The 21387-nt window shown below is 44.3% G+C and overlaps 1 protein-coding gene across 1 annotated transcript in view; it reads left to right on the top strand.

Annotated features, from left to right (window-relative positions):
* MYO16 (myosin XVI) overlaps window positions 1-21387 on the top strand; it is a 442217-nt gene that overhangs the window by 170141 nt on the left and 250689 nt on the right. The window contains exons 14-15 of the mRNA XM_080798962.1: window positions 2413-2530; window positions 15325-15472. Coding sequence (XP_080655088.1) covers window positions 2413-2530; window positions 15325-15472 — 266 coding nt within the window. The remainder of the gene's footprint in view (window positions 1-2412; window positions 2531-15324; window positions 15473-21387) is intronic.

Below are 21387 nucleotides of genomic sequence, written 5' to 3'. Positions count from 1 at the left end.
GAATACTTAGGAAATATTTACTTACTTCCCTTTGCTACATTTTTGTTTAAAGTTTTGCTTTCGTACAACATTCTCATTATTTTTTTTCGAAGTTAAGGTGGGCCATGGACCAATACCAGTTTTGAATCTTCTTCCTCTTTTTTATTTTTCGGTATTTCTCTTAACACATTTGTTTAGCGCCACCTATTGGTCAAGAAGATAATTAAAGATGAAAAACGTTACTCTGAAGCTTGAATTCTTCAGTCGTGGAACAGAGCCCAGTGGAAGACGGCCCTGTGAGCTCTTGCATTTTGCTCAATGGGTTTAGCTTCCTACAGTTGGAAGCCCTCTATATCCTTATTGTGGTTCTAGCAGTCACTGTCCGTGACACAGTAAGGAAACACACCCTATTTCGCAGAGAGATGGGCTGGGTTCAAACCCCGGCTCCACTATTAACAAGCTCTGAACCTTGGGGGAGTTACGTAATCTCTCAATTTCCTTTTCTACAAAATGGAGACACTAGAAAGAAAAGAAATATGTAATTAAGAAATATATACTTAATATAATAGAAGAAATAGAACAAATATATGTATAAATGTACTTACCCATGTATATCTATGTGTGTGTAGAGTGTACATAATTTTATGTGTAACTTCATTTATATTATGTGTTATATATATAGAAAAACTTTAGAGTAATGCTTGACACAAAATACATTTTGCTACTCTTCCTATCAAAAATACAATGAATCCTTGTTATTTGTTGGATGCTTACCATGGGCCGTGCTCCAGGCTGAGAGATTTGCACAGCTGCCACTAAGGAGCTATCCCTGTGTTAACCTAAAAGAGAAGGTGGTCTGGGGACTCATGAGCCTGGCTCAGTGTCATATAATTTGTTACTAGCACAGCTGGAATGTGGGGGCAGCTGCTTCTCCCTCCAAAACACACGTTTTGAAATGTTACCCTATATTTCCTGTTTGGGCACATTACTCATTATCTTTTATGTCTCTTTTCTATAATAACAAGCCAGTTTATTTTCAGATACAGCACCAAAATAGCTAGAAGCCAGAATACTTTAAAAAATTCATTCTAATCTTTGTTAAGAATTTTTAAATGATTATTAAATGTAACATACATGTTGAAAGTGTGATTTACTTACACTGTTAATTCCACAAGATATTTATGTAATATTGAAGTATCAGAGAAGAAGCAAAAATCAGGACCTTTAAAAATACAATTTCAAATTGTTTTTCAGAATATATTTTTGCCATCACTACTATCAATTCACTGTTATGATCTTTAAAACTAGGTTATTACAAAGAGATCTAAATTATGGGCTTTCTGGAAAAATTCAACATGTGTCCTCCAAAATTTCAAAAGTTCAAAAACCAATCTTTTGGTGTATTTTGCAAATACCACAAGTTTTAACACTTAGCATTGTGTTTAGAATCGAAATATTATTTTGTCATCTTTCAAGATATAAGATACTTCCAGGTGCACTGAATGCCTTCATAGATCAGTATCCAGAAGGTTAAAAACCAGCAGCGAAGTCTTTTTTTTTTTTCTAACTTAGAATAAAATTCTCAAAATCTACTATCACCAGAAATTAAAAAGAACCCGTTGTATCAATAAGGTAATGGGTCAGTGTCCTCTCCCTTGTGGCAGATGAAGGAACTGCATTTCGCTGCAGCGACTTGAAAAAGAGCAAAAAATACCTTTGAACCTTCCAGGTTTTCATACTTTCTGGAGAATTGCTTGGTCGTCATCATCATCATCACAGACATGATCAACTGTGATAAGAAATGGTGTTTTCTCTATAGTCAGCGTTCAAGGAAGCATGTCAGGAAAGAATTTCAGATGCCAGGGTTGATATGAAGATCTTCGTTAACAACGTTTTAAAGCCCTAGTGCCCCACCTCTGGAAGAGGACCCTGGTGATGAGACACACCAAGTAAAACAGCCTCATCTAGAACTCTCAGTCCTGTTTCTGTGGGAGAGAACATAGTGTAGGGGCTCGGGGTTGAAAGTGTGAGTGTCTGTCCCGGTTCAAAAGAAGGTTAGAAGCAAATGTTTAAGTTCATTTGTTTGTTTCAAAAGAAATTCTCACTGTTGCCTCTATAAAATCTAATTCCTTCCCTCCAAAACCGCAAAGGCATTTCTTCTGTCCTGTTAAGTTTAAAAGCCTAAATAACGTGTTGAGTTGTTTATGTTTGTGTAAAGAGAGAGCAAACTGTGTGTCATTATCTTACTACGTGTGAGGCAGAGGCTGCTAGTAGTTTGCCATTGAAGAGAGAGGGACCGTACAAATTCAATACGGAATCATACAAACAACAGGGACCCTCCTGCCTAAGGGGGTAGTTCTCTATCTTTGCTGTCATTCCCCAGTTTTATTTTTAAAAATGAGGAGCTCAGTGAATGTTTCCATCTTGCTACAGGTCATGTGCATCTTGGAGGCCTTTGGACATGCCAAGACAACGCTTAATGACCTGTCCAGTTGCTTCATAAAGTATTTCGAACTACAGTTCTGCGAGAGGAAGAAACACTTAACTGGAGGTAAGTATAAAATGAACAAAGGCAGATCTCAAGAGCTACCAGGAGAGGGCAGAAGAACCCCAAACACGGCGCCAACAGTGACCATGGGTCTGCGTTCTTGTGTGTGTGTGTGTGTGTGTGTGTGTGTGTGTGTGACACAGAGAGAGAGAGACAGAGACAGAGACAGAGAGATCGCATGCGCGCACCCCTGAGATGCCAGGTCAGGGCTTCTAAAATTATTGTGAATTGACAAATACTCAGAAATGTGGGGTAAATCTTTTCAAGATGATTATTGTATAAACTATATAATATGGAACCAAACCAAACATAGCTGAAATGAATCCTAGTTATTGAACGAAGAAATGACTCACATACTTGTTAAAATAAATGAGAACTTGAGTACCTAGTGCCTTCATGCAACAGACATTGAGATCTATTTTAAATAGAGCTGAATCTGTGTTTTAAAAATGATTGAATTAAGAAAAACTAAACTAAAATAAAAATGATTGAATTTAAACAAATCGAAGCAACAAATAAAGCCAAACAGAACTTTGTTGTTGTTGTTTAAGTAGTTAATGTGCACTTTATGAAAAGCCCCTATTTAAAACTCAACTAATTTAAGGGTTCCTGGGCAGCTCAGTTGGTTGGGCCTCCAACTCTTGATTCCGGCTCCGGTCAGGATCTCAGGAATCATGAGATCAAGCCCGGTTTCAGGCTCTGCTCGGCGGGGAGTTTCCGGGAGATTCCTCCCTCCCTCTCCCTCTGCCTCTCCCCCTGCTCATGCTCTCTCCCTCCCTTTCTCCCCTTCTCTCTCTAAACTAAGGAAATACGTCTTTAATTTTTTTAATTAAAACTCAGCTAATTTAGAATTCACTCGGGATTTTACATCTTTCTAATCAAAACATTATCCATGCAAATGAATCGTCTGAACAGCATTGTAGGTGGGGTGCCTCCTGCACTTGGAAGAATCGAGTGTTGTAGAAACTTCAGTAACAGCTGTCAGCACACAAACCATCGCTCAGTGGAGTGATTGTAGAAAGAGATCAATCTTAGTTGGTGTCTTCGAGTGCTCTTCGGAAACAGAAGTTAGCTCTGACTGTGCTTTAGAAACAAAAAGCCTGTATTTTGCAGTAAGTGTTTGTCAAAATCCATTATTACGAGGTGAAATTGGATAAGAAAATGCAGGAAAGGAGTCAGAGGAGACAACTGTCGACCCTGGGGAAGCAGCTTGAATTCTGCAACAGGACAGTCGTGTTTTAAAGATCGGGACTGCGAGCCGGCGGGGTGGGGGGGAGACTCGCGGTGCCAGGGAGACCCAGAGCGGAGCCGTCTTGAGCCTCCGACTCTGGTTTCCAGGTCTGGGTATTCTAACCTGCCCTGGGAATGTCCCCCCGCGGGAGCGCCACAGCCTGACCTCTCCAGCTCCGGCACGACTCCCCTTGCGCTTTCGGGGAGCGGCGGTCCGAGCCCCAAGGCCGCTGCTCCCGTGCGTGACTCCGAGACGAGCCCCCGCATCACGCTGGGGAGCTTGTTGGAGATGCAGCCCTGCGGAGTGGGACTCTCTTCCCCAGGACTCCTGGTGCCTCGTGGGGTCACCGGGGCTGCAGGGGCACCGAGCAGCCCACACAGAGCCCGCCCCCGTGCTTTGCACACGTGGCGCAGGGAAGAACCCCGTCCAGACTCCGCTCGCGTGACTTCGTGCGCCGGGGATTCCGTGTTCCCTTTTCCAAGATGAAGACATGATCACGGGCTTCTGCAGGCCTTGCCCGTTACCGACTTTGTGGACTTTCCTCCCGGAAAGAATTTAGCATGTTGGTCGCGAAAGTCACGGTCGGCAAGTCGGCTGCAGAGCCGGAGCACAGGGCCGCGAGCCGCTCCTCCTGCTCCCGGGACGTCCCAGCCGGCGCGCGGCTGCCCACAGGGTTCTCCGGCTCCTCCTCTCCGGGTTAGCGCCCTGGATTCCCTTCCTAGCGCCCAGGCTTGCTGGTTTGGTGTCTCCCTGCTGCGTTCTTTTAAAAATCTGGCAGTGATTTTGTGGTGGGTCTACACACCCCCCCCAAAACTTTAAGAGCAAAACCCGTATTACCAAGCCGGCCAGTGGTGGTTGAGACTCCCTCGCTGGGAGCGGGAAGCCCGAAGGGTCCTGGGGGCTCTGCTTTCCGTGGGGACGGGGAGCGTGTGTGCAGAGGAAGTGCACAGGAGCGGGAGCCTGCTCTGGACTGCACCTGCAAGGACACGGAATGAAGGACACGGAAAAGCCGAGTGTCCAGGGACACATGACACGTGCCTTCACATATTGGCGACCGTGTGGAGAGGACTTGAGAACAAAGATCTGTGTGTGAGCTCTGCCCAGAGGTTCCGGAGAGAAACTGTCCTCCCTGATCTCGAGGCCTGCCCAGCGACTTCCTGGGGAGGTCCCCACCGTGCCCTCTCCCCAGGCCCGGGCCACCCCAGCGGGGCCAAGGCGCAGACCCCTCGTGCGCCCATCACAGCCTCCCCAGGACTTCTGCTGCGTAGTTCTGGAGAAGTGGGGGAAGGCCCCAAGCTCCCCCAAGTCCGCCCAGGAAGCTCCTGGTAACTGGTGACAGGAGTTCCTATGCCCAGCAGAGGGACCAGATGGCACGGATTGTCCCCTAGAAGAAAGACCCCACGTGGGAATTCTGTAGAGTGTGGGAGCATACGAGACCCATTCTGACAAAACGCTACAAGCTCGGTGGCTTGGAGCAGAAGTCCGGATCAGCAGGACGGCGCTGTCCTGGATGTCCCCGGGGGACTGTCCTCGCTGGCCTCTTGCAGCCTTGAATGGGTGCTGCCAAGTTTGGGGCTCGTTGGCTGGTAACTGTAATGCTCAGGTCTCAGCCTCACTTGTCACGGGGTCTGTCCCTGTGCCTCCCTCCTGACAAACACCGGTCACGTAGGACCTGTCCTGCTCTGGTGTGACTACTTCTTTTCTGAAAAAGCCCATTTTGTGTTTCACCGGACACTTACACGCTCATCCTGTTGTGTGAAGGGTTAGCTCAGCCGTGCATTGGACCGGGTCCTGCCCTTAAAGGCTTGCCGGATAGTCGGGGAGCTGGACCTCGTCTGTCTGCGTCTACTTGTCTGTCTGCATCTCTTCATCACCAAAGGGCAGATGAGGGTCTCACACAATGTCGGGCAGAGTCAACGTTCAGTGTCAAGTGAGTAAGTGAGTAAAGGGCCAGTTGACCTGTGGGAGTCGCTCTAACAGAGGGTAAGAAGTAGGCAGGACCGTAGAGGAACCTCAGATTCTGCACAGAGCTCAGACTCCAGAAGTCCTGGGTCCGAGGCCCAACCCAGGCACCCACGACCTTGATCAAACCACGTGGACTAAGGTTGATTTGTGAAATGGAAAGGGGAAGCCACAGAGAGCAGGCAGACCGAGTGAACGAGTGAAAGGATGTGTGGGGTGGGGGGGACTGTGCCGATCTAGAAGCTCTTGCCCTACGGCGTGGCCTCATCCTAACGTGAGTACATCTGCTGGTACCCTGCTCCGTCACAGTCACGTCCCTGGGTCCTCAGGTTGGCACTTGGGCATGTCATTTGTGGGACACAAATATGGGACACCACAGAGAATAAGGGGGATCTGTTGCATTATACTGACATCTCAAACTAATTTTCAATTTGGAACTTCTCCATTACCCCCCAAGAAGAGGCACCGAACACTAGAGGAGGCCTCAGGCCGGTGGATACCTTTGATAATCTCAGCTGATCTCCAGGCTCCTTTTTGAAGGAAAAACAAAGATATAATCATTTAAACTACTTCACACAAGTTTTCAGGAGAGCTGAGTTATCCAAATGGGTCCTCTAGAAGAGGCTTCTGAATTTTAAGTGTTCCCTAAAATAGTAAACCAAACTTGAGTAAGATTTTTACACCTCAAACTAGGTCAAGTGAATGTAGGTTACAGGTTGATTTTGTACTTCATGGTGGTCTAGAGTTTCCCTTAAATTATCCACTTTTCTAAAACAGCGGCGATGGGTGTCTCGGACAGGGTATTCTCTTACTAATTTTAAGGTTGAGAGAGGTTGCATGTTCCCTTTATAGATACTGTTGCTCCTATGGTTATAACTTAATGCCAGCTCCCTAATTAGGGATGTAGCCACGAATTATGATAGAAAATATGAGGCTCAGTTTTATGAAATAGCGGCTATAGAAAAGTGGGGATTGTTTCTTATTTTGAAGAAAATTTAATTAATAAAGAACATTCTAGTCTGGCTTTCAGCCCAACATTTCCCCCATCTGATTACTTATTTAACAATGTAATTGTTCTGAGTTCCCCGGTGTCTGTGCCAGCACCCTCAGGATGGACTGACATCTAGAACCTCTTACCATAACCCCATAGGTGAGTTTGTAGTGTGCAAATAGTAGGAAACCTCTGCCAACAGTGATGTGCTGGCATTCAGCCAGTACCTTTCGCTCAGGACTCTGAGGCCAAATCCCTAATGACTTATACTTTTCATCTAAGAGTGTAGAAGAGTTTTCAGGGCTTAGGTGCACTTACGAAATTAATGGTGGGGAATCAAGATCCTATCTGGTCTTTTTAAGGTCCTTTAATGTATTAAGGTTATGAGTATGTGCAGTGTTTTGACATAAGATAGAGCAGTATCCTTTCAGTCTTTTCCCCAGGGGACCATTTTGTTGTTTCTAAATATTCAGATATATGTGGTAGAGACCTCGGCAGTGTTTGGAACCACAGGTCCCCCGTCACAAAGCATCCTTCAGCAAGGACACTTGGCGCAGCACAGAGGGGCTCCCAAGGGGGATCTCTGCATGGACGTTGGGCGAATGTCCCTTACCCTCTTCTCCCAACAAGAAAATTCGACACCAGACCGTGCTCTCGCATATTCCTTTCAGCCTTGTTTCACTTAACTGGGGAGAAACTACTTTTGAAGACTTACCGTGGAGGCCGCGAGGGGCTTGCTATAGCACCCCTCACCGCGGAGAGGGCAGGCAGAGCTGCGACGGTGGTTGAGAATCCCTGGTGTGTGCGCCACCCCTCACCCCTGCGCTCACCTCTGCGAGCGGGCTGAGCAGGTGACCCTTTGCAGGTGACGCGGTGAGGCGCAGACCTCCTGTGGCAATGAGACATTCAAAACCAGAACGTTCCCCCGATCCGGGATAAACCCGGCTCCCCACCGGATCCTTTTTGGGTCATAATGTTGTCTCCTCTTCTGGGACGTTGACGGAACTTTCCTAACAACTTGACTGTGGGATTGTACGCTCATAACAATAACAAAATGAGCTGTGGTTTTGGAAGTATCAGGCTGTCGGAGATGAGGACTATGAGCTAAGACTTCAAAAGCCACTGTCCTGAAGTCTTTGCAGACTGAGGCGACTTTTTTTTTTTTAATTCTTTAATATTTATTATACGGGCATGAAGTCAAATTATTTTCCTGTTATGATTTCTTCGGAAATAAGCTTTTATGTGTTTCTAATGCTTTCTTCTGCAGGGTCCGTATAAATATATTCTTTACAATGTACTGTTTGGTTTCACGTTGACGTATTTCAGTTCCCCTTAAAGTCAACTTCTCATAGTCCCAACTGTCTTCCCCAACCGGTCGTTGGTCACTTATATCCCTGCATAAACCGACGTGACTGTTTGCATGTTGGCTTGTGTCCGGGCTCTCCCAGGGCTCACCAGCCTATGGGCTCAGCTGGTCACGGTAAGACCAGTCGGATAGGCCGGCCCATTCCCGCCTCACCCCATTTCTTTTCTTTTCTCTCTTTTTTAGAAGGTTCAGTTAGCCAGCATGGAGTGCATCATAAGTTTTGTTGTAATTGTGTGTAACACCCAGTGCTCAACCCAACACGTGTCCTCCTTAATACCCATCACCCGGTCTCCCCATCCTCCCACCCCCTCCCTTCTGCAACCCTCAGTTTTGTTCCCAGAGTCCAGAGTCTCTCATGGTTTGTCTCCGTCTCTGGTTTCTCCCCGTTCGGTCTTCCCTCCCTTCCCTGTGGTCCTCCGTGCTACTCCGTATGTTCCACGTATGAGATAAACCAGGTGATGATTGTCTCTGTCTTCTTAACTTGCTTCACTCGGCATAATCCCCTCCAGTGCCGTCCACGTTGAGGCAAATGGTGGATACTCCTTCCTTCTGATGGCTGCGTCATCCTCCGTTGTACGGATGGACCACATCTTCTTTATCCGTTCATCTGTTGAAGGGCAGCTCGGCTCCTTCCACAGTTGGGCGATTGTGGACATTGTGGACGTTCGCCCCATTTCTGACACCCCCCCTGGGGATTCCTGGCTGTGTCTCGGGACCTGGTGCTACTGCCCCGTTGTCCTGCATTGGAGCCGTTGGCCGGCTCACCAGTCAGAATGTCCTCTGGCTCAGTGAGCTGAGGAGAGCCCTTCTGCTGCAGCTCCTGTGGCCTTGAAGGTCCCCCGAGGTCCTGTGTTCCCATGTTTTATGAATGTAGCCTTGTTTGGAACACCCTTCCCTCCAAGAGACAAACCGAGCCCATTTTGTGGTGTTCAGACTAGTTCTTTTTCCTAAGTCATTGCCTCATTTACATTCATGAATGTTAATTAAGAAGATAGCATGCTTTGTAGCTCTGTGGAAATGGAAATCAGCCACTGCTGCCAGGCTATGATTATGCCTCAACTATTCCCCCTCTCAATCCACAGAGCCCTTCACGGCCCTCATCAGTATGTCAAGCCCAGGACCAGTTCCCTGTTCTCTCACACTGCAGCCCTCACAGCCCCCTGTGCCTGCGTCCTCCCCGACCTCCCCTGTCCCCCCACCCCACCTGGTCCACGTTCTCCAGCCTCACCCGACTTTTTAAGTTCCTTGCTTATATGAGGCCAAGGCTTGGTTTTCACTCTCCGCTGCCTGGAGGAGGCTTACCTCTTCTCCTGGAATGGGCAGGCAGCTCTCACTGTCCTGGGTTCAGTGCAGGTCACTTCTTCAGAGAAACCTCTCTTTCTTCCCCAAACTCTTTCAAAGGTGACCCTGGATCCCCAGATCTGTCTCCTTACTTATTTCTTCTATAGCACTTGTCAAAACCCAGAAGTGTCCTTTTCATGATTTGTTGGGTCGGTTGCTGTCTGTGTCTCCTAGTGGGGTAAAAGCCCATTGGTGGTGCTGATCCAGTCTGCCCAGTGCAGAGTAGAGCGAGGCCTTGCTAAGTATTTGTAGGATCAATGAGGCTAAGGAATGCATGTGAAGCGTCAGTATGATGAGGCCACCATTCTTCACATCAGGGAGGAAATTGTGTAAAGCCATCATGGACTCACTCATGTCCACAAAGAACACAAATTACTGAGAGTGTAAATAGATCAGGAAAGCTATCAATATTTAACTCTGGGACTTTTTTTTTTTTTTTTAAATTAGAGCCAATTCCTCTTCATAATGACAGACTACATATGGCAAGAATAGAACCATATTATGCATCCTTAGTACCCACTCTGTTCCGTGGAGATTGGTAAAGTGGCCGTGTGTGGAAGGTCTGCGGAGGGAGGCAGGCACAGAGCCCGCATGTGGGAAGGGAGGGTACTGGGCTTCTGACTCACCTGTGCCTGGGGACACCCACATCTGTTTAGGCGGAAACTGAAATTTACTAACAATCAGAAATGCCTCCCAATGCATATGCCATGGCTATGTTATCTACTTAGGAAACTTAACCTTACAGTTACAACACATGGGATGGAAAATCTATTAGGGCTTTTGCTTGTGGGTTTTTTTTAGATAATCGTCTTCATCTTCATTATTAGCATCATCAGTTATCTTTAGTTTTGTACTCTCGATCGGACATTTTAAAGAAGTTCCACAGTGCTTTAATTCATCTCATCTCCTTTGAGGAGCAGCATCTTTTAGTAGCGATAAGCCAGTTGGGTTTCAACATGAAAAGGCTGACAACAGAATTTAAAGGAGGCCAACATCCAAACACCCCCGGCTCAGGGCCTGGTACACGCAAGTGCATTGAATGGTGGTGCCTTCCTCTTGGAGGCCAGAGGAAGCCTGGGACCTTTCTGTCTCTCCATCCCCACATTAGTGTGGGGACATTGAAGTTCAGGGAAGGTGGAGATTGGCAATGTCAGATTTAGGACCAGGAGCCACCCTTGGGATCCTCCTTGAGGCACCTTCCTCATACCACCCCTTGTGTTAGTTTGGGATAATGAAGTCAAAAGAAATACCTAAGAGTGAAAGAGAGGATATTTGGATATACTAATTAAGCAATAGTATGCTTTGGGTGACTTCTAATTGAAGACATGATGGGGCTCTAGGAAGAGATCCCAACTGGTCATGATTTATAAGTAGAAGAGTGGGGCAGTGACAGTGAGTGCTGGAAATTTCTGGAAGGCGAAGGGAAGGGCCATAAGGGTAGGTATTTGTCTTTCTTGAAGGAGAGGAGATTTATTTCTTCCATTTTCTTTTATAATTGAAGAAAAATTAGTATGTCTGTAAAATACTTTTACTGCATATTATGCAAACATGTATATCTTTATAGTGCCAGAACTTTCTGAGCAACATACTCATATGTAGATTTCCAGAAAGATAGAGGATCACAGATCTATTTCTAGTCAGGAATATTCCTGAAATAAGACATCTTTTAAAGCATATAGGAGGTCTTGGGAAGTCAAAAAAAAAAAAAAAAAAACCAGTTAGCCGTTTCCTTCTGTGTGGACATTTACATGAATGAGTCAAACCTCCTTAACTCCATACCTATAATTTCCCTGCCTTTATTTCAGTGTCATTTCAGACACAGCAGAAAGGCTGGCATTTTCTCCATTTGGAAGAATATTAGAGTCTCACAGAAATTTGAATTTTTGGTTGTTTTGTGTTTTCTTCTAGCTAAAAGCTCCTTTAAGTTTTTTTTTGTTTTTTGTTTTTTTCAAAATCCTACTGATCAGAATCCCGCTAACCCACAGCAATTTTATTCACTGCGGGAGATGAGCTGACTGGGATGATTACTAATTACACTGTTTTTGAATTTAGATTAAAGGTATTGAAGTCACTCTATGATGTGGAATTTGATTAGTTTTGAATGCTGTTCTACAGGAAGCTTGGACTTTGGCTGGGACAAATGGGTGTGGGATCAGCCTTTTCTCTGAATACAGAGCGTGATGGTCAGGAGACAACTGTTCAGCTCTCCATTCCCTCTCAGTACTTCCGTGGTTGATCACTGAAAAATAATGCGTAGGAACAACCATTGCAGTTTATTTCCAGTGTGATTTTAGAAAACATTGTCTTGAACAGGGTTTATGTTATTAATGCTACATGGAAAATGTTTTCAGCAAATAATTTGCTTAAGAAAGAAAAAAAGAGAGGAAAGAAAGTGTAGTAATTAAGACCTCTCCTTGAAATTCTCACCTGATTTCATACTCAAGGAGTGATGGGAAAGAAACTATAATACCCCGTTCTAATTTTAGCATCAGCTTTGGGCAACCAATTAAAGGGATTATTTTGAAAGAGACTTTGTTTATGCACTTACAACAACTTTTCTAAAAGGTTTTTAGTAAGACAACTTTTCCTAATAGTATTAATTTTGAGGTTTTGTGTTTTTTTGGGTTCTTTTGGCACTGATAATCATTATGATGGGCTGAACTGACCACTTAACAAATTTTACCAGAGGGAAGCACATATTAGTGGTTCCTTTTTTTCCAGTAGATTTGCTATATAAAACCAATATTGGGAGACCTCACATTTTTCCTTTTGGAGGCAGGACTCTAGAATAATTATCGGCAGACTCGTTACACAAGGTGACGTATCTAGTTCAAATGTAGGGTATAATTTCGTCCATTTGACTTCCAAGGAACTGCCACTTTTGATCAAAAATTATTTATTTATTGACCATGGATCCTTACTTCAGAGTGGGAAACTACAGTAATTCACAGCTGCATTTGAAATTGGAACACTTAATCGTTTACTGTTTTGCAAGTAAAAGAAATACTCCAGAAAAACTAGAATTTTCAGCCTTTCAAACATTTAACCATAAATGTTGATTGACAGTAATTTCTGTCTTGCTAGTCCTATCTCAGAAGCAAAATCAGGCTTGTGATTCCCATCCTTTATCCTTTTGTCATTGTTCAGCTTCTATGAAATAAAAGGTCAATAACATGTTCTCATGACAAGGGTTATTTTTGTTTTTATTTTTGTAATGTTTAGAGATGGAAACCTCAAATAATGGATATTAGGTATTCTGCTACTGTAAATGTGAGTTCACAAAACCCACAAGATGGCTAGATACTGTTCACCCTGGGCATGTGCTACTTTATAAACCTGTCACCAGGCACCTGGGGGACTCAGTTGGTTAAGTGACTGCCTTCAGAGCAGGTCATGATTCTGGAGTCTCAGGATTGAGTCCCTCTTTGGCTCCCTGCTTAGCAAGGAATCTGCTTCTCCATCTAACCCTCTCCCCCTTCTCATTCTCTCTCTCTCTCATTCTCTCTCTCTCAAATAAATAAATAACATCTTTAAAAAACTAAATAAACACATCATCTGTCTTATTCATTAGTTGGGATATAAACCTTATTATCAAAGCTTCTGTTTCATTATCTACTACCAGGCTAGAAGCCATGACTTGGCTCCTTTATATGATTTTAGTATAGGTCTTGAAATTTTCCTAACATACCTTCTATGTATTAAACTGTGTCAGCATAAATTCAAGTCATGTTTGCCTTTCCTGCAGTGGGTTGCTTGCAGTGTTTGCAACAGTGAGAGACTATTGTCTATGTTTTTGGTCTTTCTCTAGTGTGGCCCTACACACTTCTGGTCTGGTCAATAGTAATACTTGCTGGGGTCTATAGCAGAATACGATATTTCCACTACCACCAAAAAATGAACTATTTAGATACAAATCTAACAAAATATTTATGAGATCTTTATAAGGAAAACTATAAAACTCTGGTTAAAAAAAATCAAAGAAGATCTAAACAGATGGAGAAATATTCAATGTTCATGGATAAGAAGGCTCCATATTGTTAAGATATCCGTTTTTCTCAATTTGATCTAGAAGTTCAACACAATCCTAATAGAAATCCCAGCAAGTTACTTTGTGGATATTGACGTAACATTTATATGGAGAGTTAAAAGATCCAGAATAGGCAACACAACTTCAATTTAAAGAGGAGAACAAAGTTGAAGGGCTGGTGCTACCCAACTTCAAGACTTACTCTAAAACTGTTGGGATCAGGACAGTGCGGAGCTGGTGAAAGAATCGACATTAGAACAATGGGACAGAACAGAGAGCCCAGAAATAGACCTACATGCATGTAGTTAACTGGTCTTTAACAAAGGAACAAAGGTAATTCAATGGAGAAATGATGATCATTTCAACAGTTTAGGCTAGAACAGCACAACATTCACATGCAAAAAAAAAAAAAAAAAAGACTCGAAATGGGTCATAAATCTAACTGCAAAAACAAAACTGTAAAACTTCTTAAAAGATAATATAAGATAAATTTTTGTTAGGGGATCTTGTGTTTGGCAATGACTTTTTGATATAACACTAAAACACAACCCATGAAAGGAATAATTGGTAAGCTGGACTTCATTAAAGTTAAAAACAACTGTTCTGTGCAGGACACTGTGAAGAGAATGAAATGATGAACCACGGGTAAGGAGAAAATATTGGCAAAAACACAACGGATAAGGGGCTGTTAGCCAGAAGTTGCAATGAGCTCTTAGTACTCAGCAACAGGGAAACAAACAGCCCACTTTTTAAAAAATGGTCAAAAAAACTAGATACCTTACCAAAGAAGATACACAAAGGAACATAAATAAGCATGTGAAAACATGCTCCCCATTATAGGTGATCTAGGAAACACGAGTTAGGACAAAAAGGAATTACTACTGCAAACGTATTAGAATGCCTGAAATTCAGAACGCGTGTGACACTAACGACTGGCCGGAGGTCGTGGAGCGACGGGAACCCCGGCTAATTGCCGGTGGGGATGCAAACTGGTGCGGCCACTTCCGAAGACAGCGTGGTGGTATTCACAAAGCTAAACATAGTCTTCCCATACGATCCAGGAATCACATGCCTCGGTATTTACCCAACTGAGTGGAAAACTTATGTCCACACATCATGTGGACACAAATGTTTATAGCAGCTTCATTCATAATGGCAAAAGCTGTAAGCAACCGGGATGTCCTTTAATAGGTGAGTAGATAAATGAGCCGTAGTGTGTGCATATGATGGACTACAGGAAGTAAACGATCAAGCCGTGAAAAGACAAAGAAGACCTTAAATACATATTCTTGAGTGAAAGAAATGGAAATGATGACAACCTACACAGTTCACATGCTGCATGATTCTAAATGTACAACGTTCTGGGAAAGGTCCATCGACGGAGACATGGAAGAAGAACAGTGGGCATCCGGAGTTAGGGAAGCAGGAAGGGAGAATAGTGGAGCTTGGGATTTCTAGGGCAACGCAATAAGTCTGTATGGGATACGTGGTATTACGGATTTCTTAAAACCCATGGAGTGTACAACGCAAAGAGGGAGCACCAACACACTTTTACAGACTCTGGTTAATAATGACATAACAGTGTTGGGTCCTCAGTTTTCACAAATTTACTGCACTCATGCAAGATATCACTAAAGGGGAAACCATGCATTGGCGAGGAGGGACTGGGTACGTTGGAGCTGTCAGGATTCTCTGCTAAATTTTTCTGCAAACCTAAAAACTGCTCTAAGAAATAGAGGCTAATGATATTTTTCAAAAGTCCTGTGTTTGAAAACGGCTGTTTTATTATATCTTGCAATTAATTAGTTTGTGAAAATGTATGGAAATGGAACTAGTAATGCCATTTAACGGGATCGCTTTTTATTTTTTCTTTAACCAGCCAGAATTTATACATATATGCTCGAGAAATCCAGACTGGTTTCACAACCACTTGGCCAGAGCAATTTCCTCATTTTCTACTTGTTGATGGATGGGCTATCAGCTGAAGAAAAATATGGACTTCACCTGAGTAATTTACGTGCGCACCGGTAAGTGACTGCGTGTTTTCTATGTAGTAATTCTGTCTTCAGGTTGCGATGGCATTTTAGCAGTCTTAAATTTTCTTATTTTTTGGAGAAGAAGTGGTGAGTCAAAGGGAATAATTGGGTAGTGTTGGTTATAACCTTCGGTGTAACAAGATTGTAACAGTTTATTACTGAATGCTGGGGCTTGAGCATGTGTCTGTGTGTGTATGAAGTTATGTTTCTGTTTTCCTGATTGTCAAATCAGATTTAAATGGTTAGTGCATTATAAACTTTTATATTCCTTCGGGTATCTTGGGTAGAACGTGAGTTATGCATCCCTAACCTTTGGTAGTCTTGAAATAATGGGAAGTATTATTTGGCAATCGTTATTCATTAGTAACCGATGAAATTGCATGGAGGATGAAGACACACCACACACATAAGCTGGAGAGCTCATTTTCTGCTCTGGAGGCAGAAAGCATTGGCTCAGATGCAGGTGCATCGGTCGTGGGATGGGATGGGAGGGAGGGAGTCATGAAGGGAGTGAGCTGTGGGATGCCTTTGCGTCCTGTGCGTTTCTGCCGCCTGCCCTATCCGATGCATCTCCCCAAGAAGACGGGTCCAGATTTGGATCGGAAGGAGATGGACACAGTGAGGAGAGTCAGCCCCATTCGGGAGACGGGAGCAAGAGGGCGCTGGGCGTGCTGACCCGAGCTCCCTGGTAGATCCGTGGCTGGTTGGAGAAGGGGTCTTGCTGGTTAAGACATCAAGGTAGAGAAGTTTATGGGGCTGCAGGGTGGAGATGCCAACGTGAGAGGTGAGGGGTTTTGAGGGGTGGCGGGGTCTCAAGGGTGCTGAGTTCCTGGAATGGGGTGGAGAGGAAACGAGGCAGCCTCCATGGTGGCCATTGCTGTGAGGCGGGACTGCCGGTGGGGCACAGGGCCGGGAAAAAGGATGAATTTGCCGTTTCCTAACTCACCATGACATTCTTAACTACTCCCATCCCATTTCTCTGAAGATATTATATCCGGGAGTATAGGTACAGTATATCATGTTGAATGGGGAAGAGTAGTCAAGAGGTTAAGATCTTATCAAAATTGTGTCTTATTTAAAGCAAAGGACTTCAGGGGTCTATTCTGCTCCCAAACAACAGAAATTCAGGAGAAAAAACACCAGTACTGGAGCATGGGAGCTCAGTTAAAAGTCATAAAAAAAAAAAAAAAAAGAAAACAAAAAAAGAAATCGAAAATTTAAGTTCCTAGGGCACGAGAAATGTTTTTTTTTTTTTTTTAAATCAAATCCTCTCATTTCATAAAGGAAGAAATCAAACCCAGAACTATAAAGAAGCTTGTGCCAAAGGGAATATGGCCTCTAACAGCCTCGCTAAAACCCCATTCCCTGGAATTAGCCTTTGTTTCGCTACACAGAGCATCTCCAGTGGGAGACGTTCTCCCTGGGAGGAAAAGCATCAGATCGGAACCCCGGGTCAGGGGTTCAAGAGGAGACTCGAGGGAGAAACGTCTGGTGGATTTCTGTGTTCCGAATCTTGCTCCCAAGCAACAGCAACATGTCGAAAGCAGATAATTGGTTTAGGAAGTGTGTCTGTGTGTATGTGCACACGTGCGCTTAGTATTTCGACATAGACCCCGAAGAGTAAAGGACCAGAGTCTAATCTGCCAGGCAAAGACAGTTGAACTTCTGGTTCTGAGGTTTGGACCCGCCACTCCAAGTGTGTGAGCGCGGGGGAGAAAGCAAGCTTTTCTTTCTTGAGGTCCAGTTCCAGCATTCATCTCTCTTTGCTAAAGAGAGTTTGGAATCACTCGGGCTATTTAGAAAGTCAAACAGTCAGGGGTTGCTTTGTGAGAAGCCCCAACAGGAAAGAACTCAGAAAATCATGAATCATTCAAGTCCCTTGAACAAAGAGGTTATTTTATTAAAATGTATTCTAAATATCTAATGGGAACAAAACAACATTCCTCAATAAAAAATACACACCACAACCCCAGATTCATAAAAAGATCAATTGGAACATTTGTACAATGAGAATTTCACAGGCATAATGTCCTTTCATAATAAAACAAGCTGTTTTGCAAGTTACGAGGCATTATAAATCACGCTGGTTGTGCTGTGTGGATCTTCTCACTCTTTACAGTGTGCTGACAAGTCTCAAGGAGTTCGTATTTGTCTGATACATGAGTTGGGGTTGGGGTCTAATCTTTATTGGGTAAGGATGTGCCTTAAGGACCGTAATTTTTGAAATCATTTGGCTTGTTTGCAGTCAGCAGTATGAATCTCAAGTTGCTACCTTTCTAACTCTTCACAAATTGGTGGCCCTTCTGAGTTTCCTCCTTAAAATCAGCATTCAGTAGATCTGGGAAAGATCACTGGACACATATTATTGTGAAGAGGACTGTTGTACCGTCACATCTACTGATCTGATTTTCTTTAAAAAGAAAATCTGTCTGTTAAGTAGACCATCGGAACATGCTTTTCTTTATCAAAGCCCACGCCACAGGGCAACTCGTGCGGTGATGTCGATGAAGTATGTTGAGTCTTAAGGCAGATGCTGCAAAGAATTGCAAGCCTGCTTCCTCCAGGTGCACCTTTTCTCCTCTCCATTAATACCCGCTCATAATCTGCACGACACATGAAAAGCACATGTAACGGTGACGGGGAGCTGGAGGCATGCTCGGTGTCCGTCCTCCGCGCTTACCTCGTTGAACTCCAAGGGGAAGGAAACATTGGAGAGGACGCTTTAGAGTTAAAGCTACAAAAGCGGTTTGTTTTTTTTTTTTAAACTTTGACTCTGTTTTTGGAACTAAAAGTTTTCAAAGTCTCACATGAAAATTTATGGAGGTTTATTTCCGTGAAAAATGCACCTAAAAATACTTTGCGGCTTGTGAAGTTGGAAGGGTACCTAGAACAAGCAGATAGCGCCCTCGCTTAACTGGGGAACGTACATGGTACAGACGTGAGGTCCTATAGCTGCGCTGCATGGGAACAGTATTTATAACACTTTGCCTAAGGATCTTCCCATACAGATTGTTAAAACAACAACAATGGTGACAAGGAACCTTGGAAGCGGTGGAAATAAGGTTGCGTTTATCAAGAGGTACCACTAGATGGCGCACTGTCCACAGGGTCGGGAGCGGGGAAAAGAAAGGAAGGAGGTTTCTTGTTTATTTAGGGATTTAGGGTTCCTCCTACGATTTACTTCGTTTCCTGGCTGTCTGGTTTTCGAGTTCTATTTCGAGTTCCTTTGTACAGAATCAATATAGTCGGTGTTCATGAGAATGGAGCTTTAATCGACGTTAGAAAGAGTCATTAATTGCTGATCTTCAGCCTCCTCGAAACAGCCTTTATGGGTTTAGTCCCAGATCAGCTGGGCTCTGAGATGCAGACTGGTTATTCCTAATCTTCCCTCCTGCTGATGAGCGGTGGAAGGGATGGTGATGCTGCTTCGTAGCATTTTCAGAAAAGGTCAGATTTTGAATTATAACCTGAAAGCAGCCGTGGACTCAGAGCGCGTGACCCGTTTCTAACCTTGTGTGTCAGTGAAAGGAAACTCTGACTCATCGAGTATTTGAACTTGTGATTGCTGCCTGAGAGCACACCTGTCACAGGAGACGCTGTGGCAATGAACTCTCAGGGAGAGTTCTTTTTGGGGGGGGGGGGGCTAAGGATTTATTATGCACATTTAACTTCCTCTGAGAAAGTCTCGCACAATTAAAACATAGGTGAGGGTCAACTTAAATATTCTTTGAGGATGACTCTTCTGGGTTTTGTGATACAGTAGAAGATTTATTTGGCCACATAGTTTGGGCAAGCAAATCTTGAAGGCGCTCCCAAGACAAAGTTTCAAGATAAGAGGAACCAAAATTGATTTCTACTGGACTGTATTATTAGTTACCTTTTTTAAAAAAGATTTTATTTATTTATTTGAGAGAGAGAGGGAGTGAGAGAGGGAGACAGGAGAGATAATGAGCAGGGGAAGAGGGAGAAGCAGACTCTCCACTTGAGCAGGGAGCCCGATGCGGGGCTTGATCCCAGGACCCGGGGACCATGACCTGAACCAAGGGCAGAGCCTTAACCCACTAAGCCACCCAGGCGCCCCTATTATTAGTTATCTTAGTAATCACCACTATAGTACATACAGCTTAAGGAGCAGCACCAGTCAACGTTCTAGACCTTGTCCTAGCGTCATCTTCCTTGTGCCTTTGAATCCTCACCTGGAACTGAGCAGAGGGTACAGGACCATATGCACATGGGGCAGACCCCGCCAGGAAGACACACAGGTCAGCCAGGAGCCAGATTTGAGTCCACGTCCTACTGACTCTAGACTTAACCCTGTATTGTGTTCAGGGTAGTGTTGCCTATAAATTGGCAAGCGCTGCCTTTCAACTTTGTGTCAAGGACATCATTAAGGAAAATACGAGTGAAAGCATGTACACATGTTTGTGTACATTTTTTTTTTTAATTTAAAGTAAGTTAAGCAAAACTAACTTACAACATTGTAGATTTTGTCGCCTCTACCTTAGAAAGCAATTTGGGGTTACTTCTTTGTCAGGTAGCATAATGAAAATTTTAAGCCATTAGAGACTGCATTATCCTAGCAGAAGGTTATAATATGGGGAATGTAGAAAGGGTTGGGTCACCTCTGGGAATGGTCAGGTAAACTCCACTTGTGGAAAGCCAGTAGCACAGAGTCAAGGGCAGGGGCTTCCTCCTTCTTTTTATTCTTGAGTGATATGTACCCAGAAGAGGAGAGAGAGGGGAAGACAAAAAACAAACAAACAAACAAACAAAAACCACATGGTTATCAGGCACCACGCTCTCCCTCTTTAGTGTTCAGAACCCTGCGGGAGGGTATTCTAAATTGTTTTTATAATAAGTCTGAAGCACGGATATGTGACTGAATCAAAGACATTTAGCTCGTAAGTCTAGTGGACGAAGAGTCGGGTATGTGCGGCCTCAAACGTGCTGCTCATTAGAGCTCCTCGCGAGCGTCAGATACGCAACACCGACACGTTTAAGAAAGAAACAAGAAAAGAAAAGAAGGCGAGGGAGATGGGGAGGGTGGCCTGACTCACTGGAAAAGAAAGGATTCGTGTTCCCTCGGGCAGAACTACCTCCTCTCTCAGCCTCTGCCCCCTCCTCTCTCCCACACCTGTTTATTTGCGTGTTTCCCAACATGGAGAAGAAGGTCGCGCACACGGCCCTCGCTTCCACACTTTAGGAACCCTGGAGAGGAAGCTAAGGCTCTTCTTTTCTGTCTCCGAGAGTCAAGGGGAAAGGGTGGAGGTCGGGAGCTGTTTAACGGCAGAGGCAGACGGGGAATCTGGGCACCAGGAAAGAGCCGCGCGAAGCCTGTTCCCTTGACTCTGTGATGCTCCAGCTGTGTCCGGAGGAGGGTCCGCCCCAGTGTCCGGACCCAGCCGTCAGGAACCCCGGGCGGCGGGCAGAGCTCTGCCCTGCGGGGTAACTGTGGGTTTTCCTAACTAGCTGTTCCAAATAGCTACCCATATACGAGACCATGAGTAATGCAGACGTATCTCGGGGGGCCTGCAAGCGAAAACTGTAAGGCTTTTCCATATAATTTCTGTTTTATGCATGTTTCCCCCCCAAATAGTTTTGGGGGTTAAAAGTTGAAACAATACTATGAAGGGCACCTGGATGGCTCAGTTGTTTGAGCATCTGACTCTTGGTTTCCAGTCGGGTCGTGATCTTGGGATCGTGGGATCAAGCCTCGTGCTGGGCTCAGGGCTCTGCTTGAGGCTCTCTCTCTTCCTCTCCCTTTACCCCTCTCCCCACTTGCACTCGCTCTCTAAAATAAAATAAATAAATAAAAATTTTTAAAAACCCCAAACATTATGACCCACCAATCTCCAATATTATTAAGTAGCTTGTATATGAGAATTTTGATGTCTAAATATACCTTA

Source organism: Martes martes (assembly GCF_963455335.1).
Source record: "Martes martes genome assembly, chromosome: 3".
Lineage (NCBI taxonomy): Eukaryota > Metazoa > Chordata > Mammalia > Carnivora > Mustelidae > Martes > Martes martes.
Note: the sequence above shows the minus strand (reverse complement) of the source record. Positions and strands in the feature narration are given on the sequence as shown.